This window comes from Choloepus didactylus, chromosome X (assembly GCF_015220235.1).
Source record: "Choloepus didactylus isolate mChoDid1 chromosome X, mChoDid1.pri, whole genome shotgun sequence".
Classification (NCBI taxonomy): Eukaryota; Metazoa; Chordata; class Mammalia; order Pilosa; family Megalonychidae; genus Choloepus; species Choloepus didactylus.
This window is the reverse complement of record NC_051334.1, coordinates 22107576-22132244: the sequence shown is the minus strand read 5'-3', so window position 1 is coordinate 22132244 and position 24669 is coordinate 22107576. Positions and strand designations below refer to the sequence as shown.

At 38.5% G+C, this 24669-nt stretch overlaps 1 protein-coding gene and 1 pseudogene across 1 annotated transcript; one reads left to right on the top strand and one right to left on the bottom strand.

Moving 5' to 3' along the window:
• Positions 1-7768: 7768 nt before the first annotated feature.
• PRDX4 (peroxiredoxin 4) lies at positions 7769-24103 on the bottom strand. Its single transcript, XM_037822282.1, has 7 exons — positions 23771-24103; positions 20432-20549; positions 18943-19059; positions 16053-16175; positions 13087-13217; positions 12064-12098; positions 7769-7879 (listed from the first exon to the last, which is right to left on the bottom strand). Exons 1-7 carry the CDS (start codon positions 24009-24011, stop codon positions 7829-7831), a joined length of 816 nt encoding a protein of 271 aa, XP_037678210.1. The 5' UTR covers positions 24012-24103; the 3' UTR covers positions 7769-7828.
• Positions 16369-17710, top strand: LOC119523221 (annotated as a pseudogene).
• Positions 24104-24669: the final 566 nt, after the last annotated feature.

The following is a 24669-nucleotide window of genomic DNA, read 5'->3' as shown; positions in this document are numbered from 1 at the left end:
CCCTGAGGTCCATTTCGATTTTTTCAATTTTTTCCCCATTCTTTCTTTTATGCTTTCATTTTCCATTCTGTCATCTTCAAGGTCACTGATTCGTTGTTCAACTTCCTCTAGTCTTGTACTATGAGTGTCCAGAATCTTTTTAATTTGGTCAACAGTTTCTTTAATTTCCATAAGATCATCCATTTTTTTATTTAGTCTTGCAATGTCTTCTTTATGCTCTTCTAGGGTCTTCTTGATTTCCTTTATCTCCCGTACTATGGTCTCATTGTTCATCTTTAGTTCTTTGAGTAGCTGCTCTAGGTGCTGTGTCTCTTCTGGTCTTTTGATTTGGGTGCTTGGGCTTGGGTTATCCATATCGTCTGGTTTTTTCATATGCTTTATAATTTTCTGTTGTTTTTGGCCTCGTGGCATTTGCTGAACGTGATAGGGTTCTTTTAGGATTTGTAGACCAATTGAAGTCCTTATCTCTAATTTATCAGATCTACAGCTTCGTGGAGTACACTTTCTCTAACTAACCAGCAGGTGGCGTCCACGAGCCACCTGTTCTCCACAAGCCAGTTCTCCCCTGCTTAGGCTTTTTGGTGAGTGGGGGAGTGAGTCTTGTGGGGTCCAATTGGTGTACCAAGCTTGCGTGTGTAGTTGGTGTTGCCTGCCCTGTATATGGGGCGTGTTTCTGGGCAGTCAGGGAGGGGGGTGGCCCTAACAATCAAATCTCCCTGGTGATCCTAGAGTTTTAAAGCTGCTGCAATAGTCTAATCCTTCAGTTCAGTCCTGCCACAGTTTGTCTCTGTCACTGACCCACAAGTCCTTGGTATTGGCGTATGGCTCCTGAGACTTGCAAGTGGGCCCCTCTTCCAGGCCGTGCACCCCGGGTCCTCTGTTGAGGGATGACTGTGCTATGTCACAGGTGAGTGCCGTCCCCCCAGGGCAGTTCTGGGCTGCTGGGCTTTGTAGGGAGGCTCCCAGTCTGCTGAAATGATGGCTGAATGTGGCTTTGTTAATTCACACTGCTCTACCTTACCAACTCTGGGACATTCAGCTGAGGTTGCAGGGAAGGCTAATGTCCACGCCCTGTTTTGTGGTGTGTGCCTGTTATTTGAAGCACTTCCGTCACACTGGGTTGTCTGGGGCAGTTCTGGGCTATGGGGCTGGCGATGGGCAGGAGTGTTTCCTGTCCACCAGGATGATGGCTGTGAGCGGACACCCCTCTTTTCTTGGGAAGTTGTGGTATTTAGTGAATTTTCTCAGCCACTGGATTATTGCGTTTTGTCTCAGAGCTCTCCTAGTTCTGCTCTTGACTTGACCTGCCCAAATAGTAAGTCTTTGAAGCTTTCTGTATTGGGCTTCTTAGAGTAATTGTTTTAGAAAAAGAAAAAAGGATTAAAAAAAAAAAAAAAAAAACGGGCCCTCCTCAGAGATCTAATGGGTTATTGGAATGCTAAGAGACAAAGCAACCAGGGCCATTAAGGAAAGGTCCACAGGGCAGAGAGATCAGCTTTTCTTCAGGATTTGCATATGCGCCTCAGGGCCCTTCCCCTTTCTATGTTCACCAGAACTCCAAAAATCCTCTGCTTTTATTTTGGAGTTTTTCGTGTTGTTTTTTTTCTATGCCTGTCTCCTCTCTGCTGGGCTGGCTGCTCTCAGATTCTCTGGTGTCTGGTCTCAGTCTGTCTATGTTTGGAGTTTGGATCAGTAGAATGAGTTTCCGATAAGGGCTGCCACTGCAGTTCTCCCTTCTCCTTCCCGGAGCTGACAGCCCCTCCTCCCCCGGGACTGAGCCTGGCAGGGAGGGGCGCGGGTCCCCTGGCCGCAAAAACTTACAGATTTCGCTGATCTCAGCAGTTCCACGTTTTCATGAGTGTTGTATGAAGTATGCCCAAAGTCAGATTGCTCTGTGGTGTCCAGTCCACGCAATTCCTGGCTTTCTACCTACTTTCCTGGAGGAGTAACTAAAACATACAGGTCACCAGTCTGCCATCTTGCCCCGCCTCCGCCTCTCATTTAATCTTTATAATACCCTTTGAGGTCAGTATTATTACCCATATATTGCAGATGAAGAAACTGAGGCTCAGATTGATAAACTAACTTCCCAATGCTCACCCTGTAACTATGTATAGTGGGGTAGGCCCAGACTAGGTCTAGAGTGTTGGTCTTTTGCCACATTTAACATATATTTTTTCAGTTGTTACGAAAAGGGGAAACTAATGCCATATATATATATATATATATATATATATATATATATATATATATATCTCAGAATATGTGAGATCTCAACCTTAAGGCAGAAGAATGGCTGAAATATCTTTGGCATTTGTTTTAATATCCCCTTATGTTCTAGTTTGCTAATGCTGCCGGAATGCAAAACACCAGAGATGGATTGGCGTTTATAAAGGGGTTTTATTTGGTTACATAGTTATAGTCTTAAGGCCATAAATTGTCCAAGGTAACACATCAACAATAGGGTACCTTCACTGAAGGATGGCCAATAGTGTCCAGAAAACCTCTGTTAGCGGGGAAGGCACATGGCTGGTGTCTGCTCCAAAGTTCTGGTTTCAAAATGGCTTTCTTCCAGGATGTTCCTCTCTAGGCTACAGTTCCTCAAAAATGTCACTCAGTTGCTCTTGTTGTGTTTGTCTTCTCTTAGCTTTTCCGGAGCAATAGTCTGCTTTCAACAGCCGTCTTCAAACTGTCTCTCATCTGCAGCTACTCTCTCAGGTTCTGTGCATTCTTCAAAGTGTCCCTCTTGGCTGTAGCTCCTCTTCAAAATGTCACTCTCAGCTGCACTGAGTTCCTTCTGTTTGTGAGCTCCTTTATATGGCTCCAGTGATTTAATTTAGACCTACCCTGAATGGGTGGGGCAACACCTCCATGGAAATCATCCAATCAGAGTCATTACCCACAGTTGGGTGGGGTGCATCTCCATGGAAACACCCAAAAGAATTACAATCTAATTAACACGGATAATTACTTCAAAGATAATGGCATTTTGGGGGACTTAATACATTCAAACCAGCACACACACCTCAGAATAAAACTTTTGCTACAGTTGTGAATGACTCTCTAAATTGACTCGTGTTTTGTTTCCCCTGGCAACCAATACTGAATTTACTATAAAAGAGGTAACAGGAAAGAGGAATTAAAAATAGGGATTTGGCAAGTACAAAAACAGGTTTAAGGGTCTTTGACTAATCACGTTGCTTCCAAATGACACTGTTGTGTCACGAGATTATTTTGATCTAAGGGGATGGATCTGAGGTGGATTTGGGAGTCCTTTGGGCCAGTATGGGTTCCTAGGCAGGCAAGGTGATGTGGCAGAAGCAGTGCTGGCCTGAATGTTTGTACCTGTGAGGTCTAGCCCTACCTATGCAGTCAGCTAGTTCTGGGAATTGGGTTTGGGGATGGGGAATTCATCTCTTTAGGTCCTGCTTCCTCTTAGAGCAGGGGCATCTTTCTGGTTCCAGAGTTCTCTAATTAGGCATATATTCTTCCTTCATTTCAATCAGTTGTTCTGTTAGTGAAATAGTGTTATGAATATATTGCATATCATATGCGCTAGTTTGAATGTATTATGTCCCCCAGAAAAGCCGTATTTTTTGATGCAATCTTGTGGGGCAGACATATTAGTGGGGATTAAGTTGGAACATTTGGATTATGTTGCTTGCATGGAAATGTGCACCACCCAACTGTAGGTGATAACTCTGATGAGATATTTCCGTGGAGGCATGGCCCCACCCATTCAGGGTGGGCCTTGATCAGTGGAGCCATGTAAATGAGCTGACGGGCAGAGGGAACTTAGTGCAGCTGTGAGTGACATTTTGAAGAGGAGCTACAGCCAAGAGGGACACTTTGAAGAAAGCACAGGAGCTGCAGATGAGAGACAGTTTGAAGACGGCCATTGAAAGCAGACTGTTGCTCTGGAGAAGCCAAGGGAGGACAAATACCTCAAGTGCAACTAGGAGTGACATTTTTGAGGAACTGCAGCCTAGAGAGGAATGTCCTGGGGGAAAGCCATTTTGAAACCAAAACTTTGGAGCAGGTGCCAGCCATGTGCCTTCCCAGCTAACAGGTTTTCCAGATACCATTGGCCATCCTCCAGTGAAGGTACAGATTGCTGATGTGTTACTTTGGACACTTTATGGCCTTAAGACTGTAACTGTGTAACCAAATAAACCCCGTTTATAAAAGCCATTCCATCTCTGGTGTTTTGCATTCTGGCAGCATTAGCAAACTAGAACATCATATTAAAAATCAAATCCTATTTTAAATGTATATGCTAAAAAAATGGAGCCTCAGAATAAAACAAGGCCTTTCTGAATACCAGTTGGCTAGAGGTATTGAGAAATTAATACTCCAGAGAAAGGATTATAGTGACCACAGGGTAGAGAGGTTTTGGGTTTTGTGTCACAGAAACTGTGTGCTTTTAATAGAGGGGACAGTATGACTAAAAACCATAATGGAAATGAGTTGAAAATTATAAGTCACAAGGTATTGATATATCAGGCACTTTATTATATCCTGTTATATATATATATATATTTCAAACTATGTGTCATGACTTATTAGTGAGACATGAAATTTAGTGGGTTGTGACCAACATTTTAAAAAAAGGAAATACCAGAATGCATCATGTACAGAAATGGTAAGTATTGTGTAAAACTTGTTATATATGTGCATGGTGTGTATATACACACACATTTATATGTGTACTAGCTCGTGTGTACTAACCTGGTTGTGGTAAAAAAAGTTTGATTTTTCCATCACAGATGAAAGGAATACATTCACAGTACAAATTAAGATGCCTTCTTGAGTTGTACTTACTTTTTTATTGGTCTTAAAGAAAAAGAAAACCCGCCTGAGAGGAAGAGGGCCTCAGTATGCTATTTGCTGCATGCCAGGCGCCATCTCGTGGACTTTAGGTTATAGCACGGTGTACTTGAATAGTGAGAAAACTTGCAAATAGTGTTTCTGATGACCTGACTGAACTGTACAAATGGCCAGAGCTTTAAGTTAACAAAATCAAGGCTTCAGATTAAATTTTTAACTTCCCTCTAACTTTGGCCTCACATTGGATTTCTAATCCTATCTAATCAGCGCTGAAGTATGATTATGCAGTAGATCACAGTGAAAGGAAAACTAGTTGATCCGTGGTTAATCTCTTGGGTCCCAAGTAATTGTCTTTTTATGTAAGGACAGTATACTCTCAGGTGATGTGGTCTTCAGTGGAGAAATCATGCTGATTTATGAGATCGTGGACCTCTTGAGGGAAGGGACTGTGCCATATCTTTTTACCCCCACTGCCTAGCAAAGTACCTTGCACATGTGTAGGTAGTGAATATTTTCTTATGCACAAATGCATGATTACGGAAAATGCACTAGGTGAATTGGGGTGTTTGACCTGACTTTTGAATCTGTTAATTTAAAAGATTGATGTTTAAGCCTCAGGAAGGTGGATCTTTTTACATATTTTTAGTATTTTACATTAAGCGTACAAAATTATGCCAAAATTATGTTAAGATAGTAATGGCACTGATAAGAGTTGCATACAACCTAAGATTAAATACATAGAATTTAGTATTTTAGTGGCATAGTTCTATACTACATTGTCAGAAAGTTCATGAGTAATGAAATAATGGTGCATTCCATATCAAATGGGGTTAGGGTACAAAAATACAAATAATAAAATAATGGCTAATGTGTTTGAGAACAAAATATACAACCTGGAAGTCTACTGCAAGATGGAAAGTTTAGGATGTAGGGTTAGATGCAACTTGGACAGAGATGATGGGGATGGGGGAAGATGGCAGGAACAATCGCCTTGTGTGAGATTCTGGGAACTAAGAAATCTCTGAAAGAGCAGTCAGTCATAATCACTGGAAAGCTCAGAACAGTGGCAAGGCCTAACTGGGAAATAGTCAACAGAAGACCAGAAATTTGAGGGAGAAGCAAATTATAGATATAATATCTTACTGCATTGAAGATGTCTACTGTGTTTCATAGAAACTTCAGGTTACCTTTTGACCTATTATTTTGGATAAGCTTCTGCTGTCATGGCATGACTCTGTCCTGTTGCACAGACAGCTACTAAACCATACTGGCAGCCTGCTTTCCTTAACCTGTGGGAAGCTATTTCTAGAGCAGGGTTTCTCAACCATGGCAGTATTGGCATTCTGGGCCAGGTTGTTGTAGGGGCTGTCCTGTGCATTGTAGGATGTTTAGCAGCATCCCTAACTTCTACCTGCTAAATGCTAGTAGCACTGCCACAGTTGTGACAGCCAATAGGTGTCTCCAGATATCGCCATGCCTCCTGGGGGACAAAACCCACCCTGGTTGAGAACTGCTGCTTTAGATTATGGGAATAAGTCTTCAGTAGCTGCATCCCATTCGGGCTTAGTGCCTGTCCTCTCCAGTAAAGCATGGGACTATCCTTTCTGAACCTCCAGTCTTCTTTAAATGGCTACTGAGAAAAATTTTAGGATGTAATTTTGGACCTATGGACTCCTACAAGTCAGCCATTTGAACAGATAATTTATAAAAGGCACAGAAAAGGGGTGCATTTAATGTTATTTTATTCATAGGCTGTCATCCTGTTAGTATGAGGAGCAGTGAGCCAGGATGTATTTTCACTTACTTGTAGGTACCCAGAAATTACTATACTATCAGCACCTGGTTTAGTTAGCAAATACTAAGCTCTGTAAGGCAGAAATTTGTCATGTCGTTACTGATATGTGCCAAGTGTTTAGAGTAGGTGATCAACAGTTGCTGAATGTTGAATGAAATATTAATTTAATAAAATATTCATTAAAATTAATGAAATATTAGACCCATTTTCCCAAATGGATCCTTTCTTGTAAACATATCTAAATGAACAAGAGGCCTAGAAAAGCTCCAGAGAATGGAAACTTAATCAAGCAGGTAGAGGTTTATTCCATGAGTAAAAAATTTGTACTTTTCATGGCTTTTTGGGACTGTTGAGAGTAATTAGCATGGAAAAGAGGATGAGATAAATTCTCCTGGATACCAGGTCCCTTAACCACATGGCACTCTATTTACAATAAGGCAATTGACTTTCAGGGTGGCAAGTAGGGTGATGAAGCAGCACTGGAGTTCAGCTTTGTATATGGTAATTTGTTAAGAGCTAGCCATATATAGAGAGTTAGGGATTCAACTTTTGTTAAATTAAATATAAATATATAACTTGTAACATATAAATTTAGTATATGTTGAATGAATTTAGAGAAAATGAGGGGCGGGCAACAGGGTTCTTGCTATTCAGAGCTGTTTGCTATGGGGGGATCTGCTGTCTCTATGAGACCTCAGGCAAAGTGACTGCCCATAACTTATTCTTTAATGCTTTAAAGGTACAGCGAGGTGAGCCACAGTGGAGTGTTAAGAGCCCAGAAACTAGAATTAGCCTGTCTGGGTTCAAAGTCTGGTTCTGCCTTTACTAGCTAACTTTGTAACTTTGGGTAAGTAATTTATCTGAGCTTCAGTTTTCTCATCTGTAAAGTAATGAACTCAAAAGAGCTGCTGTGAGGATTAAATTAAATAATGCATCCAACTTGCTTAACAATGCCTGGCACATAGCATGTACTTCATAAATGTTAGTTATTGTTATTAGATTCAATCTGACTTTTCTTACCATGGAAAGATACAGAATAACTGCCTGGCTTCTGGCATCAATGTCTAAAATTTGAACACTAGCTATCTTTGGACTGTGACATGGATTTTTGTATTCTCCAAGAAATTACTACTGCAATACCATGTGGTAATAAAATGTTGAACTTTATTAATAATGTTCAAGCATCACAGCCCAAGGAAGTATTTTTCAGTTTAGTTTATCAAAATACTTCAGTTTTCTAGCTGGATCTGGGATTATCTGTTAAAAAAACACAAATTATTAATTTTTAAATCCAAAGTGCATCATTAGTAGTCTTATATTAGTTGGCCAGCTCTTGACTAAAGAAGACAAAGAAAGATTATTTTGGTACCAGATATTTAGGAAAAACTGGGTTTGCCCTACCTACGAATCTTAGATATCCCTAAAAGCAAATTTATAATTTGTTAGTAAATTAACATCTGTATTCAAGCACCCAAAACTTTACTTACAGCTCTTCTCGTGGCCACCAGGCTTTCATGGCATCTTCAGGTTTGATCTAATTAAATCAAACACATTAAGAGAGCATGGCTACAGATGTTAATGTATTTTTAAAATAATTTGCTGATTAAATGGCAGTATGCCATAACAACTTGAAAAGGGGACATTGTGTTCACTAAGGATTTAGCAAATGTTTTTGGAGGTCCAGAATGCATCCTTTTTAATGTCAAGCTGCAAAGTAAAAAAAAAAAAATACAACATCAAGCATTATGTTAAATAACTTTACTGATTGAACTAATACTCTAAATAAAATTGCTCACTTCAAGAGCATCACAGCCTCAGAAACCTTCTAGACTTTCTAATTTCCAATATAATTTGACTTCACATTAACTGTATTATTTGCTAGTTACTTATAAACTATTATAATTGCCTTATAATAGGTGTATATGCATTTTGTTATGCATTTTCTTCAAAATTTTTCTTCAGCATAAGATAAATTTTACCTAATTTTTCAGGTATCACTTCAAGGAGTATTCTGCCTTTGCCAATTTATAATCTCTTTGTATTTACATTCAATTCACAAGTAGTTATCGAATAACTACCAAGTACCAACAGTGCACTGAGCAGTGGGGTATACAAGGATAGCTACCCAAGTTCCTGCCTTTACGGCTCTTACAAGCATATGGGGAAGATGTACATGTATACAAGTGTTTCTGATGCAATGCACAGTACAACCATGCTACAACACAGGCTGTATGACTCGATGGAGGCTGAGATGGTGGAGCAGGAAAAGCTTCAGAGGGCAGGTGGCATTTAAGTTGTTCTTGAAAGATGAATAGAATTTAGAGAAGAGGACAGGCATTCCAGGCTATAGAAATACCTGAGGCAAAGGCACAAAGGTGTGAAACAGCAGGGCTTCTTTTAGAGAGTAATGAGTCATATGATTTGGTGGGAGCACAGCATGCATGAGTGCAGGAATCATAGAGAAGAGGAGGCTGGGAGAGGCTGGCAAAGAATGGAAAGGCCAATCAGGAGGCCTAGGCAATATCCAGGAGAGAACTGAGGGAGATGGAGATGAAAACTTCACCCATCTTCAAGGAAATAGCACCACAAAGCCTTTTTTGATACTACATTCCCCCATTTCCAGCTACTTTCTTAATTTTCTTCTCCCCTTCATGGCTATATTTCTTGAACTACTTGTACATACTTGGTCTCATTTTCCCCACTCCAAACTGGCTTTTGCCCTCATATTCTCTGGACACTGAGTTCCATATATTCACCAATGACCTCCATTGTCACTGAATCAGTTTCTCATTGTTCTCGAACTCTCCATGCCCTGTGTCACTGGAATTTCTATTCTCATTCCTAGGAACTCACTATATTCCTGCCACACTGGCCCCTTTCTGTTCTTTGAACATGCTAATCTCATTCCTGCCTCAGGACCTCTGCCCTTGCTGTTCTTTCTTGTACTGCTCTTTGCAGGACTGGCTCCATCTTTTCACTCAGGTTTCAGCTCAAATATCATCTTAGAAGTCTTTCCTGACCACTTTATCCCCACTCCAGGCACTATCCCATCAACTCCCACCTACCTGTTTCTTTTCCTAATTGTGGAATATAACATTTATACATAGAAGTGACAACTATCCAAGTGCAATTTAACAAGTAGAGAGCAAATTTCAAAGAATGTTATGGATTACAGTTCCACAGTTTTAGTTATCTCCTTATTGTGAAATATATATGCAAAAAGTAATAACTTTCAAAGTACAATTTAACAAGTAGCTATAGAGCAAATTTCAAAAAATGCTATGGGTTACAGTTCCACCATTCCAGTTCGTTCCTTCTAGCTATTCCAATACCCCAGCAACAAAGAAAAAGAAAATTATACAGAGATTCAGTATTCATAATCCTTTGTTAAATTCCATCTTGTCTGTTGCTACCCCTTCCTCTAGTTTAATCACTTTCCTGATCTTCAGGGATGTCTAGGCAGTGACCACCCTAATTTGTTCATGTTGAAAAGGGGTGTTGACATTATGGAAAAAGGGGACACATCTGGCTGATGTTCTTGAAGAGGTGATTGCCTCTGTGTTTTGGGACTTAGCTGGCACAGGAGCTCTCTAGAGGATTTAAGTTTCTGAGGAATAAACTTAGTGAGTGAAACTTTCATAGAGTCTCCAATAAGGATCTGGGTATTCTTTAAGGTTTTCAAGACTACCGTTGACTTGGGTTTATCATACTGTGGCCATTTGGCATATCTAGCTGAAGCTTGCACAGGCGTACCTCCAGGACAGCCTCTCAACTCTATCTGAAATCTCTTAGCCACTGAAACCTTATTTTGTTGCCTTTCTTTCCCCCTTTTTGGTCAAAGAGGCATTCTCAGTCTCTCAATGCCAGGGTTACCACCTACCTGTTTTTAGAAGCAATGACCATAATAAAAAATTAGAGTAAGAATGTAACTCTCAGGGCAGGAGCCTCAGCTTTGCTGTTCACTAATAAATATTGTTTGGCTATAGTTATAGTTTGAATAGTTGCCACATAGCAGGTGCTCAGTAAGTGTTTCTTGAAAAAATGACCAAACAGTATATGACAACACATGTGCATTTTTCTGGCAGGAGAATCCATGATTTTCATCAGATTCTCAAAAGGGTTTATGGGCCTCCAAAAGTTAGTCAAGTGGATAGCCAACAGGTTTTCTGAAATGTAAACTACTCATCCTATAATGCCCTTCATAGTTATCTTGGGAGGTTTTGTTGATCTCTCAGGGTGTGGATATTTAATTAGCACATGCTTGTGATTGATAATGATGTTATTCATCAGTCACAACTAGTTTTGCTACAGCTTCAGGGGGAAGTGCCCCCTAACTTGAAGACCTATCCAGAAATGCTTTTTAGGACTTCTCAGGTGATGCTAGCAGCTTCTGATTTATATTTCTATCTGTAAGCCTCACAATCAATAAATGTAAATCAACCAAATGAGTAATTTATAGTTTAATGTATCTAGTGCTCAAAGTTCCCTTCAAATCCCCTTTGAGGTTTATCAGATCTATGTATAGCTCTATGTATACATCTGCGTATAGATGAGATCTATACATAGATGTTTGTTTACAATACTAACTTTGATACTCAAAGACAAAGCTTATTTGCAAACCCATCTGAAATTGGTTCAAAATCAGTTAAATGTTACTTTACTTAACCTGAAATTACAGAGGAAATGTCTACTACCTCTTTTTGTCTATGGCTAATGGTTCTTTTTTTGGTTTGCTAAGGAGGAAAGCCTTAAGATTCTATATTTTTTCTGTTACCCTAAGATACTGATTTCTTCCTCCAATGTGCTAGTACGTTTCAATTTCCTAATTATAGTTTGTGTAAAACTCTTGATTTTTAGAAGATAAACATGTTATTTAAAAAAAGGTTCACAGCAAATTTCCAAATTGGCCAGACTATTTCAGGGACTGTCTACAAATTTATACAACCTCCTTAAATGAAAGAATGTACCTGTTTCAACCTTTTCTTCCTTCAAAGGAGGCAAATGATAGGGAGAGAATAATTCGCTTCAGTGTTAATTAAGCCAGATTTTCTCAAAAGCTTTTCGTTACACATAGAAATGTTTTGCTTGTGACTTTTTTCTTTCCCCATACTATGGGAAGAAATTTCACATGACTTTTAAGACTTCTGAATTTATTCAATCAAGTTTGCATTATTCCCTTGATTATTTTTAAAAAGGGTACATTTCTCTGGATACTTGGCTTTAAAATTTAAAGCATTTAGCCCCACATTCTGCTTTCTCCAGTTTTAGGTATTCTCCCTACAGTCCAAAGAATGCCTTTACTCTACAATTTCTGCCTAGCAATGTTTACTTCATTTACAAAATCAAGATAGTACTATTACAAGATCATTCTAAGGTTGGCTTTTTTGTTTGTTTGTTTTTGCTCCAGCCATCCCCTTAATGGAAGAAACAATTTGACTTACTGTTTCACTACCAGGTTTCCAACCAGCAGGGCAAACTAAAAGGAATAAAAATGGGGAAAAGAGTTTAAAAACAAAGTTCTCTTCAGCAACACCTGATGTTTCTTTTCCAGATGAAACTGACCATAGAGACAATATATATTAATAAAAACATTTCCAGGCCACTGAGCACTTGACTTCTATTAGCTTGCCTGCTTGCACCAAGGAATTTGAGTTATGGAGCTGGTCAGCAGGCAATTAATCTATTTTCATTTTGTCAACAATGTTCAGTTACATTTACAGTATAAGAAACCAAGCTGAGTAGTTGGAAAGTTTAAGAATCTCATCAACTGAAAGATCTGGATATGGCAAAATTTCTCTGAATTTACATAAAATTTCTAGTAAGCTTGCCTGCCACATAGACTGCAGAATTTTGTACTGATGACATGGCTCACAAAGAGACTTTAAAAGTATTCAGAAAGCAGGATTTCTCCTTTATTTAGAATGCAACCTGACCCAGGCACTGAGTTACACTTTAAAAAGGAAATATATAATGTGTTTTATTTTAGCAAAATCTGACTTTTTTCCATTAGCTACTGCTGAAACTTGGAGTGAAAGGAAGAACCAGTGTGATATCGAGTAACTCTGAGCATTTAATTATTAAAAATGAAATCAAAGAATGTATACATGCAAATAATACCTGTATTACTAAATATTGCCAGATTGGCACATTTTAAGTTTACAAATACATAATCTGAAAAATTGTAGCAGGAACTTTTCTCTTTGAGCTTATCCAAAAAGGATTATACAAATAATGATTTTTTTGCATCTTAATCAGTAAGTAGAATATATTAGTGATATTTTGTTAAAAGAACATTAAATAATAATTTGATCTGTTAAAAAACATAAGCTAATAATTTCAAACAATGATAATCAGAAGACTCTGGAACCATCCAGATTACTTTTAAGATAAGAAACCAAAGTAGTTATGCTGCTATTTCTCAACTGAAAAATCAAAAGGCTATGACGGTTAGAAAGGAGGGGTACCTTCTCCATGTTTGTCAGTGTACTGGAATGCTTGAACCAAACGTAGTGTCTCATCCACTGATCTACCCACAGGGAGGTCATTCAAAGTAATCTGTCTTAGGATTCCTTTGTTATCAATAATGAAGAGACCTCTGGAAGACACAAGAATGGCAGAGGTAAGGCCATTTCTTCTCAGTTAAGACAAGTATTAGTTAATGTGAATCCCTGTACCAGCCACTTTGAAAATTATCTGGTGGAGAATTTTATAACTATTATGGAAAAATAAAGAATTTGAGGATATTTTCTTCATCTTCTCAATTTTTATTTTCTTTAGTATTTTTGTTCTAAGAACTATTAATGTATAATTGTGTAAAAAGTAAGGGGTTCATCCTTTTCCCCTTTTAAAACTACTGTTTATTTACTACCTACTGATTTCCAGGAACCATTTTAGGTATTTTCTTTGTTTTTTACAATGTCATTACATAATAACCTTATGGGGTAGTGTTCTCCATTCTGAAGATAAGAAAATATGTTTAGAGAGGTTCTCAGGGTCACAGAGCTAGTTAATGCTGCAACCAGTATTTAAACTCAGGTCTGGCTGTTCTGAAGTTATTCTGTATAGCTTAGAATTTCTTTTTCACTAATTGTTCTTGTACTTAGTGAGTTCATAGCCTTATATTTGATTAGCCCCTAAAAATATGTATGGGGATTAAAAGCTGGAAAATCTACTTCAGTTACTGGGCAAGCAGTTTAAAATACCTACAAGCTGGTAGTCTGTACCACTCAGGAAACCATTGGCCCAAGCAAAGAACTTCAAATAATATGTCGTTAGATTGCCAAAATAAGTCAAAATGAATACCTGCTTTATGGCAAAATTTGTAAAATTGGCAACTATAATATGGTCAGGTTACCACCTCCTAAGAACTGTTCTCTCCTCAACTCCTACCAAAATGACAAAAATAAAATAGGTAAAAAGAGAACAAAAGAAGATGGGTTAGATATGTCAACAATTTTCCTATATGATAGAAAAAAAGAAGGAAAATAACTGACTTAGCAAAGAGGAAGGAAACCAAAGTCTTCATGCCTGGAGATGGGGATACCAAAAGGAACCAAGACAATTTTCTTCAAAGATCCCCAGAAGGCCTGGGATATGGAGGCTATGTGTATTGTGGAAGGAAGGGGTGAGGCATGAGCTAAAAACAGGAACTGCCTGAAAGTCTGTGTAAGTGGAATGGGACCCCTGGACCCTTTCCCTCTTACTGGTTATAGCCAGATAGCTCCTCCTCTACTCCTGCAGAACAGAGGTTTACCCTTTGAAGAAACTGAACTCAGCTGAGAGGCTACGGGATTGGGGACACCAGGCACAGTGGAGGGCAAGTGTAAGGTGCTGCACTCAAATTTGGGGCATTCAGTGTGAGTGTGTATTCTGACTGGTGAGCCCCATTAGTGCTCTATTCTCACTCCATCTCAGAATGCTTGTAGCATGGTATATAACCCAGGCAGGAGAATCTGGAGAAGGCTGAATGGCCCCAGGGAAAAGTCTGACATACTGGTAACTTAGGTTCCCCCTAATTAAAAATCCAGATTGCCACCAATCTCCCTTCACTGAAACCCATCAGTTGACTGATGGGGTAGCTCACAATCAGCTTTTTGGTACTTCACTCTTAAATATGAATAGAGAGCTAAGGACTCCAAGGTACTTGAGGAAAGCCTCCGATGTAAGACTTGAGACGCTGAAAGTCCACCTCCCCACAAAAGAACATAAGCTCTAAGGATTTATGCATGTTTTGTTCACTGTTCTATCCCTAGGATTGAGAACAGTACCTGGCACATTAGGTACAAGATAAATACTTGTTTAAATAAGAAATTTTGGGGGAACTAAAAATTCAAGAAGCAGCAGAAAGCTTTTAAAATGTGTATAATTAACATCCTCAGAAAAGTCCTATTTACCATGATAAATAATGTCAAAGATAGATAAACCCAGAAAAAGCATGAGATAATATTTAGATATTTGGAGATAAATAATCAAAGAAGTACCTGGAGAGTTGAAAGTAGCTTCCACCAAGAAGGAGGGATAGACATAGGGAGAGGACTGTTGCTTAAGACAACCTGACTTTTAAAACTGTGTTCTTGTATTACTTTACTAATATATGGTACAATATGGATGAACCTTGAAAAGATTATGCTATGTGAAAGAGGTTAGTCATAAAAGATCATAGTGTGGATCCCATTTATATGAAGTGTCCTGAATAGGCAAATCTATAGATGTAAAGTAGATTAGTGGTTGCCTAGGGCCGGGAGGGGAGAAACTTGGGGATGGAGGTGGGGAATGGGGAGTGACAATGGATACAGGGCTTTTTGGAATGATGAAAATGTTCTAAAATTGATTGTGGTAATGGTTGCACAATTCCATGAATATACTAAAACCCATTTAATTGTATATTTTAAATGGGTGAATTATTTCTAAATAAAGCTGTTATAAAAAATACAGGATTATTAAATACTGACACTTTCACATAAAACATTAAAAAAAGAAACTACTGGCACTGTAAAGCACAGCTCAACAATATAACAAAATTACAACTGTTTTAGGCTAAGATTATTTTTTTTTCCAAAGAAGAATTCTGTTAGCATTTATTAGCTCAAGCAACCCTGTAAGAGCTCCTGGGTAAAATATTTCCTTAGTTTTTATTATTCCAAAGACACAGGTTTGCTAAGTACTATGATTCTTGCACTCAGAAAAAACACTACTGGAGTCAGTTTCGAAGAGGAAAAAGAAATGGACGAGGAGTTGGGGGACCTGAGTTCAAGTGTCGACTCAGCCATTAATTAATATATAACTTTGGCTAAGTTCATGGTCCTCTATGAATCTGTTTCTTTTATCTATAAAATGAAAGGGTTGGTCAAAGATCTCTAAATAACATCTATTTCAAGGAGGATTACACATGTACTTGAATTTGTCATAATGTAAAACCACCAAAAGTTACCTAAGAGTGTGGCCTGAGTCCTCTAGATACACGCCATAGTCCTTTGAAATCTGATGGGTCAAATCTGAAAGAAGTGGAATGCTTATTGGCCCAAGTCCTCCTTGTTTTCGAGGAGTATTAATCCTGTAACAAACAAAACATTTACCTTTCAGAGCCAAGTAAATGATATACATCAAAACAGTACTCTTTTTCTCTGCATATGTATGTGTACACACATGAACAAACACACTTTCTCTTATAAAACAGGCTAATAAATGTTCTATTTTCTTGTCTTTTGCCCCCACTTAACAATATATTGACTCTTTAAACACGAAATATGGATGTATGTATTTGGCATTTTCAATGTAAAGACATGGCATATTTAATCTCTATTGACAGACATTTAGATTTTTTTTTTCTTTTATCAACACTGCTGGAAACACCCTTATATTCTCATCTCTGGACACTTGTCTGATTAATTCCTAGAAGTGGAACTGATGGATCAAAGGATATATACTGTCGTAGTATAACCTGAGAACTGTGATCACAAGACAGTCTTGAGAGAGAGGCACAATTATTAAATGACAAATATTCTGAGAGTCAAAGAAATGCAAAGTCTACCTGAAGCAGTGAAGGAAGCTAGTTGTAATCTCAGACTCATTAGTCTTCTATTTAAGGATTCTGTGACCTGAAATCAGGAGATGAAGGCTGATGCCCCAACGGGGAGGCACTAACAGCAGCTAGAAATCAGTGAAGAACTGCTCCAGATGTCTGCAAGCCCAGTTCTGACATCCAAATTGAAATCTCTGGCTCATATGAAACCTGTCTAGCTGAGAAGGTATATCCCCTCAAATTACTGGGAAAGTAACTCCCAATTATTTGGGATAACAACTTTTTCTTTAGTGGATATGTGTTTTAACCCTAGGAAGATTCAGAACTACTAAAGACACGATTAAGTCAATTAAACCCATAGTTTCAATTATATTAAGAGATAATCAGGCACCCGGTCGTCGGCATCCGGGTCGGCAATGGTGGATGAGAGCCTTCAGGCCTCGGAGGAGGCGGCGGAGCACGGGCTGTTGCTGGGGCAGCCCAGCAGCGGCACAGCCGCCGAGCCGCTGGAGGACGACGACGAGGCCCCGGAGGAGTTGACGTTCGCCAGCGCCCAGTCGGAAGCAAGGGAAGAGGAGCGGCGAATGCGGGAGACCGTGCGCAGGGCTAAAACGCTCTTGAAGGAGAGGAGGAAGCGACGGGAGGAGCTGTTCATCCAACAAAAGCATAAAGAAATGACCGGGAAAGTGGAAAGAAGGTAATTTGCAAAAGAAAAGCGAAAAGAATGAAAAAGGCAGCGACTCTAAGAAAACTGAAGAAAAAGTGCAAAAAGTACAGTCAGCTAGAATCACGGCTACTTGGCTGTAAGACTAAAAGACCAATATCTAAGAGATTCAAGGCAACAAGCAGCCATGACCTTCACACAAAATTCTTTATATGGTCCAGGAACCAACAGGACTACGGTAAATACATTCCTGTCTCTTGACAATAAGAGGTTGCCCGTGAAAAAGGCTGCAGTTCAGTTTTTGAATAATGCTTGGGAAACCCAGAGAAAACAAAATGCCAGGAGGTTTAAAAGGCAGTGGATATTCAGAAGGATGAAAACAACTTCTGGAAGAGTAAACTGACGCTAAATGAAGAATCACTACTTCGTATGTAAAGAATTTCATGTTATTTAACTTAGAGGATTTTTCTGAAAAATCTAATAAAATATTTGGTAGATCAAAAAAAAAAAAATAAAAGAGATAATCAGTCCATATTTGTTTCTTAAGTTATTTACAATGTTTAAGAGAATTTGGCACATTAGAATATAGATTCACTTTGTGATTCCAATTTAAAATCTGTAATTTGAATTTTATTAAGTTTATAAATAGTAAAGAAGAATATTAAAGGAACTTAAGACAGTATTTATTTATTAGATTTGTTAAGAATACACAAGTACTTGGGAAAGTTTGTCTAAAAACTGAGATACTTAAAACAAAAATCAAATATATTTAATTACACTTTAAAATCCTTAAGGGAATGTAAGTAAATTGTAGCTCTCCAACCAATTAAAATGTGTTAGTTATGTACAGGAATTGTAAGTGGAGAAAAGTTGTGTTTTAAATTTCTAACTTTAATGAAATGAATATTAGGTTTTAAAACCAAATCAAAATAATTCTGAGCGATCGTTATTATGCACCAAAGTCTTTGTGGACACCATCAAAGCTCACATCAACATAAGCATTTCCAATTTTGAAACAGGTTGCCTAACTGCTCTTCAGAAATGCTGAACCAGTTTTGTTGTGTGAGAGTGCCATTTCTTTATGCCTTTGTTAATACTGGATGATTTTTTTTCTATCTTCTAAACCTTGGCCAATCAGACAAGGAAAAAATGGCATCTCTTGTTATTTTAACTTACATTGCTTTGAAACTAATTAGGCAAAATGTCTTTTTGTGTTTAATGAATTTAAAAAAATATTTTTCAAAATTACTGCTTTTTGAAAAGTAATTATACAAGCTATTTTGAGTATGGCTTACCGTACTAGAAGACTGTGTAATAGAGAAATAATACACTTTAAACATTTTTCCTCCAGATTAAGGTTACCCAATATATTATAATTACACAATTCAGTGCTTTTCATTATGGAAATCACATGTGTTGCATTTAACTTTTTTCCTACAATTTTGAAATGTCCTATAAAATCCTCATACATTTTTACCATTACTTGACTGAACTAGCAGCTCATTGTATTACTCTCAGATAAATCTAATCCTGCAGTGACTGATAAATAACTATATTTCTATCATGATTAAGAGTTCTCTGCCCTTTATTTAAGAGTAAATGCATTCTTTTTACTTACAAATGAAAGATACTGACCAGGCCAAATGGGTAAACTGTGAATCAACAGAACATGCTACCACTTCAGTATTTATAGATCTGAATTCTTCAATTCTATCACCAAAAGCGATAATTTCAGTTGGACACACAAATGTGCTGAAAGTAAAAAATAAAATTAATTCAGTATTCTCAAAATGTGCATAGATCTTAAGTTTCAAATGAATTTTACAAATACCTTTAGTATATAAAAATGCACATAAAGAACAATTTTATATATGAACCGTCTCAAGATGAGATGTCTAGAAGACTGCCATTTAATCAAATAACATTTAATTTAAAAATGCCTATTATAGAATTCTTATATCTCAATAAACTTTCTTTTTCTTATAACTTAATGCATCAGTGGTCACCAATGTTTTTTTCTTCCTTCTGCCAGCAGCCTCTCCCCCCATTTTATTAGGTTTTATTTAATAATACTCTATCTAGTGCTTTACAACTTTCAAAGGCCCTACACTAATTTTACAACATTTCACTACTTATTTGAGATGAGGAAATATGGAAATGCTCTCCAATTCCTGTTCTCCCCACCCCCCTTCTTGATAAGGTCCTTTCTACCTTGTTTCCCAGTCCTATAGCAGCCAGGACCTTAATACCTTCATGTTGTCAGAAGGGCATGTTTAGAGAATATACCTAAACCATGGTAGGGACTCAAACTAATTTAGTGAATTACAACCAGCATTTAAAAAAAGTGAAATAGAATAGAAATATGAGAATACAACATGTATACTAAAGGTAGGTTATGAAACTATATATGTATATTCAGGAATGATATTCAAAATATTTAACAGTCTTATCTCAAAGCTGGTTTTAGCTTTGGAGGTTTCTGAAGAGCCAAGGAGGAGAGGTAATTTGGGGAGGGTGTCAGGACAGTGGTTATTTACCACCTAATATGGAAGTCTTCCAGTATTTTAACAATAAGCATGACTGTACGAATGCATAGAGACTGAATATTAGCCTGTATATATATGTGCATGTGTGTGCACATTGGGTGGCAATGAAAAATGTTATTTCCTACTGTGGGACATGGCAAACAAAGTTTGAAAAATACCGACTTAGGGGACAAGTTCCTACCAGAGCCTAATACAGGCTCTTCAAATGTTTCGGTTGTTCAAGTGAAGCACTGCCATGAGCAAGCAGACAGTTTTAATCTTGGATTATGTCCCTGGAAACCTGGGATGTAATATGTATTATAAATACTTGCCAAAGGGTAGGAGTGGGCAGCCCCTGCTTTCCTAGTATCCCAAGAAATGCTTCCTAGAGACACATTTGCCCAATTTCTTAGTGAAGACAGAAAAAGTAGTGGCAGAAAACTAAAGGATTATGTTGCCTTTTTAAATAAATTCTTCATCTCAGCTTGCCTCTTTAAGAACCAAGAACCAAACAAAAATATTCCTAAACTATTTAATGTTCTCAAATAATAACTATAATGATTGAGGTCTTACAGGTGTTATTTACAAGTGTTACTTACAAATCAAGTGGGTAGAAGAAAAAAACCAAGTATTTTCCATGATAATCAGTTAACTTGAGCTCCTTAAATTCTCCATTTATCACAGCTGTTCCTTCCCAATAAGGTGCTGGCTTTGAAACTAAGAAAGAAAAAGATTTTATCATGTTTTATAACACTGAGAAAGTTGGTAGGCTGGCAGGACATCTTTCCTTAGGAAACCACTAAAAATCAAGAGTTTCTTAATCTTTGGCAGTTGGTGAAGTCTATGAGAACCCTCCTCAGAAAAATGTTATTGAATGCATAAATCAAAACACATATAATTACAATGAAAACTAATTATATTGAAATACAATTATCAGTATATTAAAAAATTGGTGATTTAGTAATGTATGTGCTCTTTTGTTAACACTTTAAAACTGCAGGTTGCACCAGTGAACTAATAACTTCCTAACATATTGATAGGTGTAAACGATGTTTCAGAATACCTGTAGCAACCATAATGAGGCAGGAAAATATCTGTTATTCTACTGGTGACAAAGGTACAAGCAAGAACCAGTAATGCTAGTGTTGTTTGTTGCCGATGTTCATAATGGAGGGAAATTTCTGATTTTTTTTCTGTCCTTGGCTCACAAGCCTCCTACATCTCATCTCTGCACTAAACCTTACTGGAGACTTCACTATAGTCCCCAAGTTACCAACTTACTACATTTTCAGTAATTTTCTTTAATGGCAGTCTTTTGATGTACTAATTTAAATGTCCAGCTTTTCACATACACACTGAGCTGTTGCAGACTAGGCTACACTCACTACCATATAAGGAGAAGAAAATTTTTAAACACATCAAGCAGAAATAAAATACCTGATCAGAAGATTATTTTACTAGAGGGCCTTGAAGATGACTCCCTTGAGCAGGTTTCAAGTGACCTGATGGACATTTAATAGTTCGTGCTACTCTTTTTAAGGGTAGATTGTAATTCTATCCAACACAGTTTGATAATATACCCTGATGCTCTGTTAACACATTCAGATAGCACTTAAACTTTCAGAAGCATTAGATACATTAAAGTCAATTCTTGCTTTCAAGTCTAAGGTTCTAGAAAGTAACATTCATATTTTTGTAAAGTATCCAGCATTTTTAGTCATTCAGGAAATAGAGACAAACTAACAATTTCTCTGTGAAGTTAATACATAATATGTAATTACTTATTTTACCAGCAGCCTACTCAAATACTAATCCTTATCTAATTAGGTAGAGGCCAGGAGGGCAAATAAGACAGCAGAAGGGTACTGAACTATATATGTTTTATATATACTACTTAAAATGCTACTCATTAAGTGTGAGGTTATAATAATTATAACGATTTATTACAATGACACTCCTTAATGATTACTGCAATGATTACTGATTTAGTAACCAAATCTGAAAAATAAATTTTGTTCTGCAAATTCTGATTTTGGAAATTCTGGGTTCTGGATTTAAGAATTGCAGTTCAAGGAAAAAACTGTTATCCATTTACAGAGCAAAAATAATGCTGTTAATTTGCTAAGAGGTATAAATGGAACTCCCACATCAACCCCTTGCATCTATTAAAAAAGAACAACTGTCCTGAATATAAATCATATAATTAATATAAAAATTCTGGTAAATGCAAAGAGGCTAAAAGAAGAATATTTAAATAACCCCTTTCCATAACCCAGATTAATTTAATTCCTATTAATATTTTGATGTCTTTTCTTCCAGTGTTTTTTAAACACACAGATTTGGATCATGTTGCACCCCCTTTTCTTAAAGGAAAGAGTAAATTAATCATGAGCAGTTTTTTCATATTACTAAAAATTATTTTAAAATATTACCCTAATGGCTCCATAATATTCTACTTTATGAGTAAAAGTTCTTGTGCCTTTTATTCTAGATAATCCTATGACACAGAAAGGTAGCAAATATCTAAAATTTGAAAGGATTTGCTGGTAAAGGGAAATCTATTATCACTATTACTGTTTGCTTTCATGAGCAGCCTTGGAGTGGTTTTGTTTCCTATGAGAAATATGTGTAATATCAGTAAAAACTTAACTGGCTGACATTTCAAAATATCTTCTCAGGCAAGTAAAACCAAGAGACTTGGAAATACTATGATTTTTAAACTGCAAGACTGACTTTCTAAAAACTAAAATCCAAAAGTAGTTAACTTTCAGTAAGAAAGAAATGCAAATGTTTTAGGAAGCAAAACAGTTTTTCTCACTCTCCCATCCCATTCTAAGTCATAACAGCATCCCATTTAACATTGGGGATTCATATTTTTGAAGCATTACGTTTTTCACTGAATACCAGCACAGAACATGCTGTAACTGAACAACAAAACTGGAACATACACCTACAGAATGTCAAATGATCCACAGGAAAAAGCAGGTTATTGAAAGGAAACAAACGAGTTTTCATCCCTATAGTCCTTGGCCACTTCTTTTTGGCTAATCTGAACATACAGATGTAGTAGGCTATAACTTTCTCAGTATCTACTAGTCTGACGTGTCCTTTCCTGAAAGTGGCCAATAGCTGTGTACACTGGACAGAAATGCAAATAATCAAAAGCCAAACTGGCAGGACACAAAATATGCCACGAGGTTTATCATCAACCCAAATGCGTTATTTCCAGCCTCTTCTTTTCCCGTTTCCCTTACATCAGCCTCCAAAGTACACCCTGTAACAGGTTCTTCATTTCTGAGAAGCAGAAAGAATATCCATTAACTACAGTCCTTGAGAGGTGGCTTTAAATAGTCTTCCTTATAAGATGTTACAAAAATAATAAAAGAACTGAAACGTCTGTCCTCCTGAGCATTTTGTTTAGGCTTTGATTAAACTTTTCCGTTTAATCAAGCTTTCTGTGATTCTTTATTCAGCCTATTAGCATATCCCTCCCTGAATACTAGGAAAGCTGAAAACAAGGAGACAAACCTCGAACAGTGCTTGAAAACTGACGGGATGTGCTGCAGGCACTTGCGATATTTGAGGAAGTGTTTCAGTTTGCACAACACCCTCGATGCCTGCAAGCCTGGGACTAGAATCACCCTCTTGCCCTCATCTATGGCTTTAGGGGTAACCACTGCCTCTTCCAAAATCTGATCAGCGGAAAATATCTCTTTCTTCAAAGCTGAAACCCCCTCTCCACCACTACTCCCCAGCCTCCCAAGAGATAACCAGGTTAGCCCAGGCCCGGTGGCAGCCCAGGGGATGCGGCCCAACCCCAGGCCCCCTGGTAAGCCATTGCAACCAGGGTACTCGTGTCTTCGGGACCTCCACCGCCACTCGTGTGTCTCTACCATCGCTCACCCAGCCCCTACCCGCCTTGGCGGAGCACCACCTACTCTTGGCTTTGCTGAGATGGAGGGAGTGGTCGGCGACCGACACCCGGGACGCCTCGCCTGGGTAAACTTGTCCGCCCGCGTATAAGTGGCACTCCTCTTCGCGGGTCCGGGGACTTTCCTCTGCATCACAGCTCCGCAGAGCCCCGGACCGCAGCAGGAACAGCAGCAGCGGTAGCAGCAGCCTTCGGCTCCGACACCGAAACGTGGTAGTCGCAGTTAGCAGCCGCTGCTGCACCTCCATGACCGCACGAGTGCGGACGCACGTTCCTTGGCGCGAGCGCGGCTTCTCCCGCCACCAGGCAGCGACAGCCGCGCGCACGATGCCCGCGCGATGTGGGGCGCGGCCTCGCGAGACCTGTTCCACCCTCCCCCCACTCTTCCCCCGCCCCATCACGTGGGCGCACCCTCCCAGTTTGCGTCTGCGTCTGCGCATGCGCCCTGGGGCTGTCTATTATTGCCAAGCGTCCCTTAACTCTGTGAAGGCGCGCTTAGGTGGCGCCCTTAGTCGTCTCTCGGCCCCTCCTTTCAGCGCTGTGGTAATGTTTTAGACCCTGTCGTCTTTCCGGGCCCGTCTTTTCCACAAAGCCTCATCAGCACACATCCCCCTAAAACTGAAACTAATCCTTCTGCCCCTGAACGGCCTGCATTTTACACCTCTAACACACATTTCTTAGTTTTTCCTTGTAGTGATCTGAAGAGTATCATGAACACCCCCACACCCCACACCAAGTTGCATCCCTTTCAGATCTGGGAAACCTTGGAAAAGGTCTAACCTGGAAAGCAGTATTTCGAGACTTATTTTCTTCCAACAGGCCAGGAACTACGGGGCAAACAGGCAGTTTGCTGACCTGTTTCAAAGGTGTGTGTTTTTTTAATGGAGAAAACCCTTTCTCGCAGCA

Excerpts from the sequence above, each read along its gene's own strand:
- PRDX4 (XM_037822282.1), bottom strand. The coding sequence starts at position 24,011 with ATGGAGGTGCAGCAGCGGCTGCTAACTGCGACTACCACGTTTCGGTGT. Across the intron at positions 19,060-20,431 it reads TTCTTCTACCCACTTGATTT|CACATTTGTGTGTCCAACTG; the intron begins GTAAGTAACACT and ends TTTTACTTTCAG. Across the intron at positions 7,880-12,063 it reads GGAAACCTGGTAGTGAAACA|ATAATCCCAGATCCAGCTAG; the intron begins GTAAGTCAAATT and ends TTTTTTTAACAG.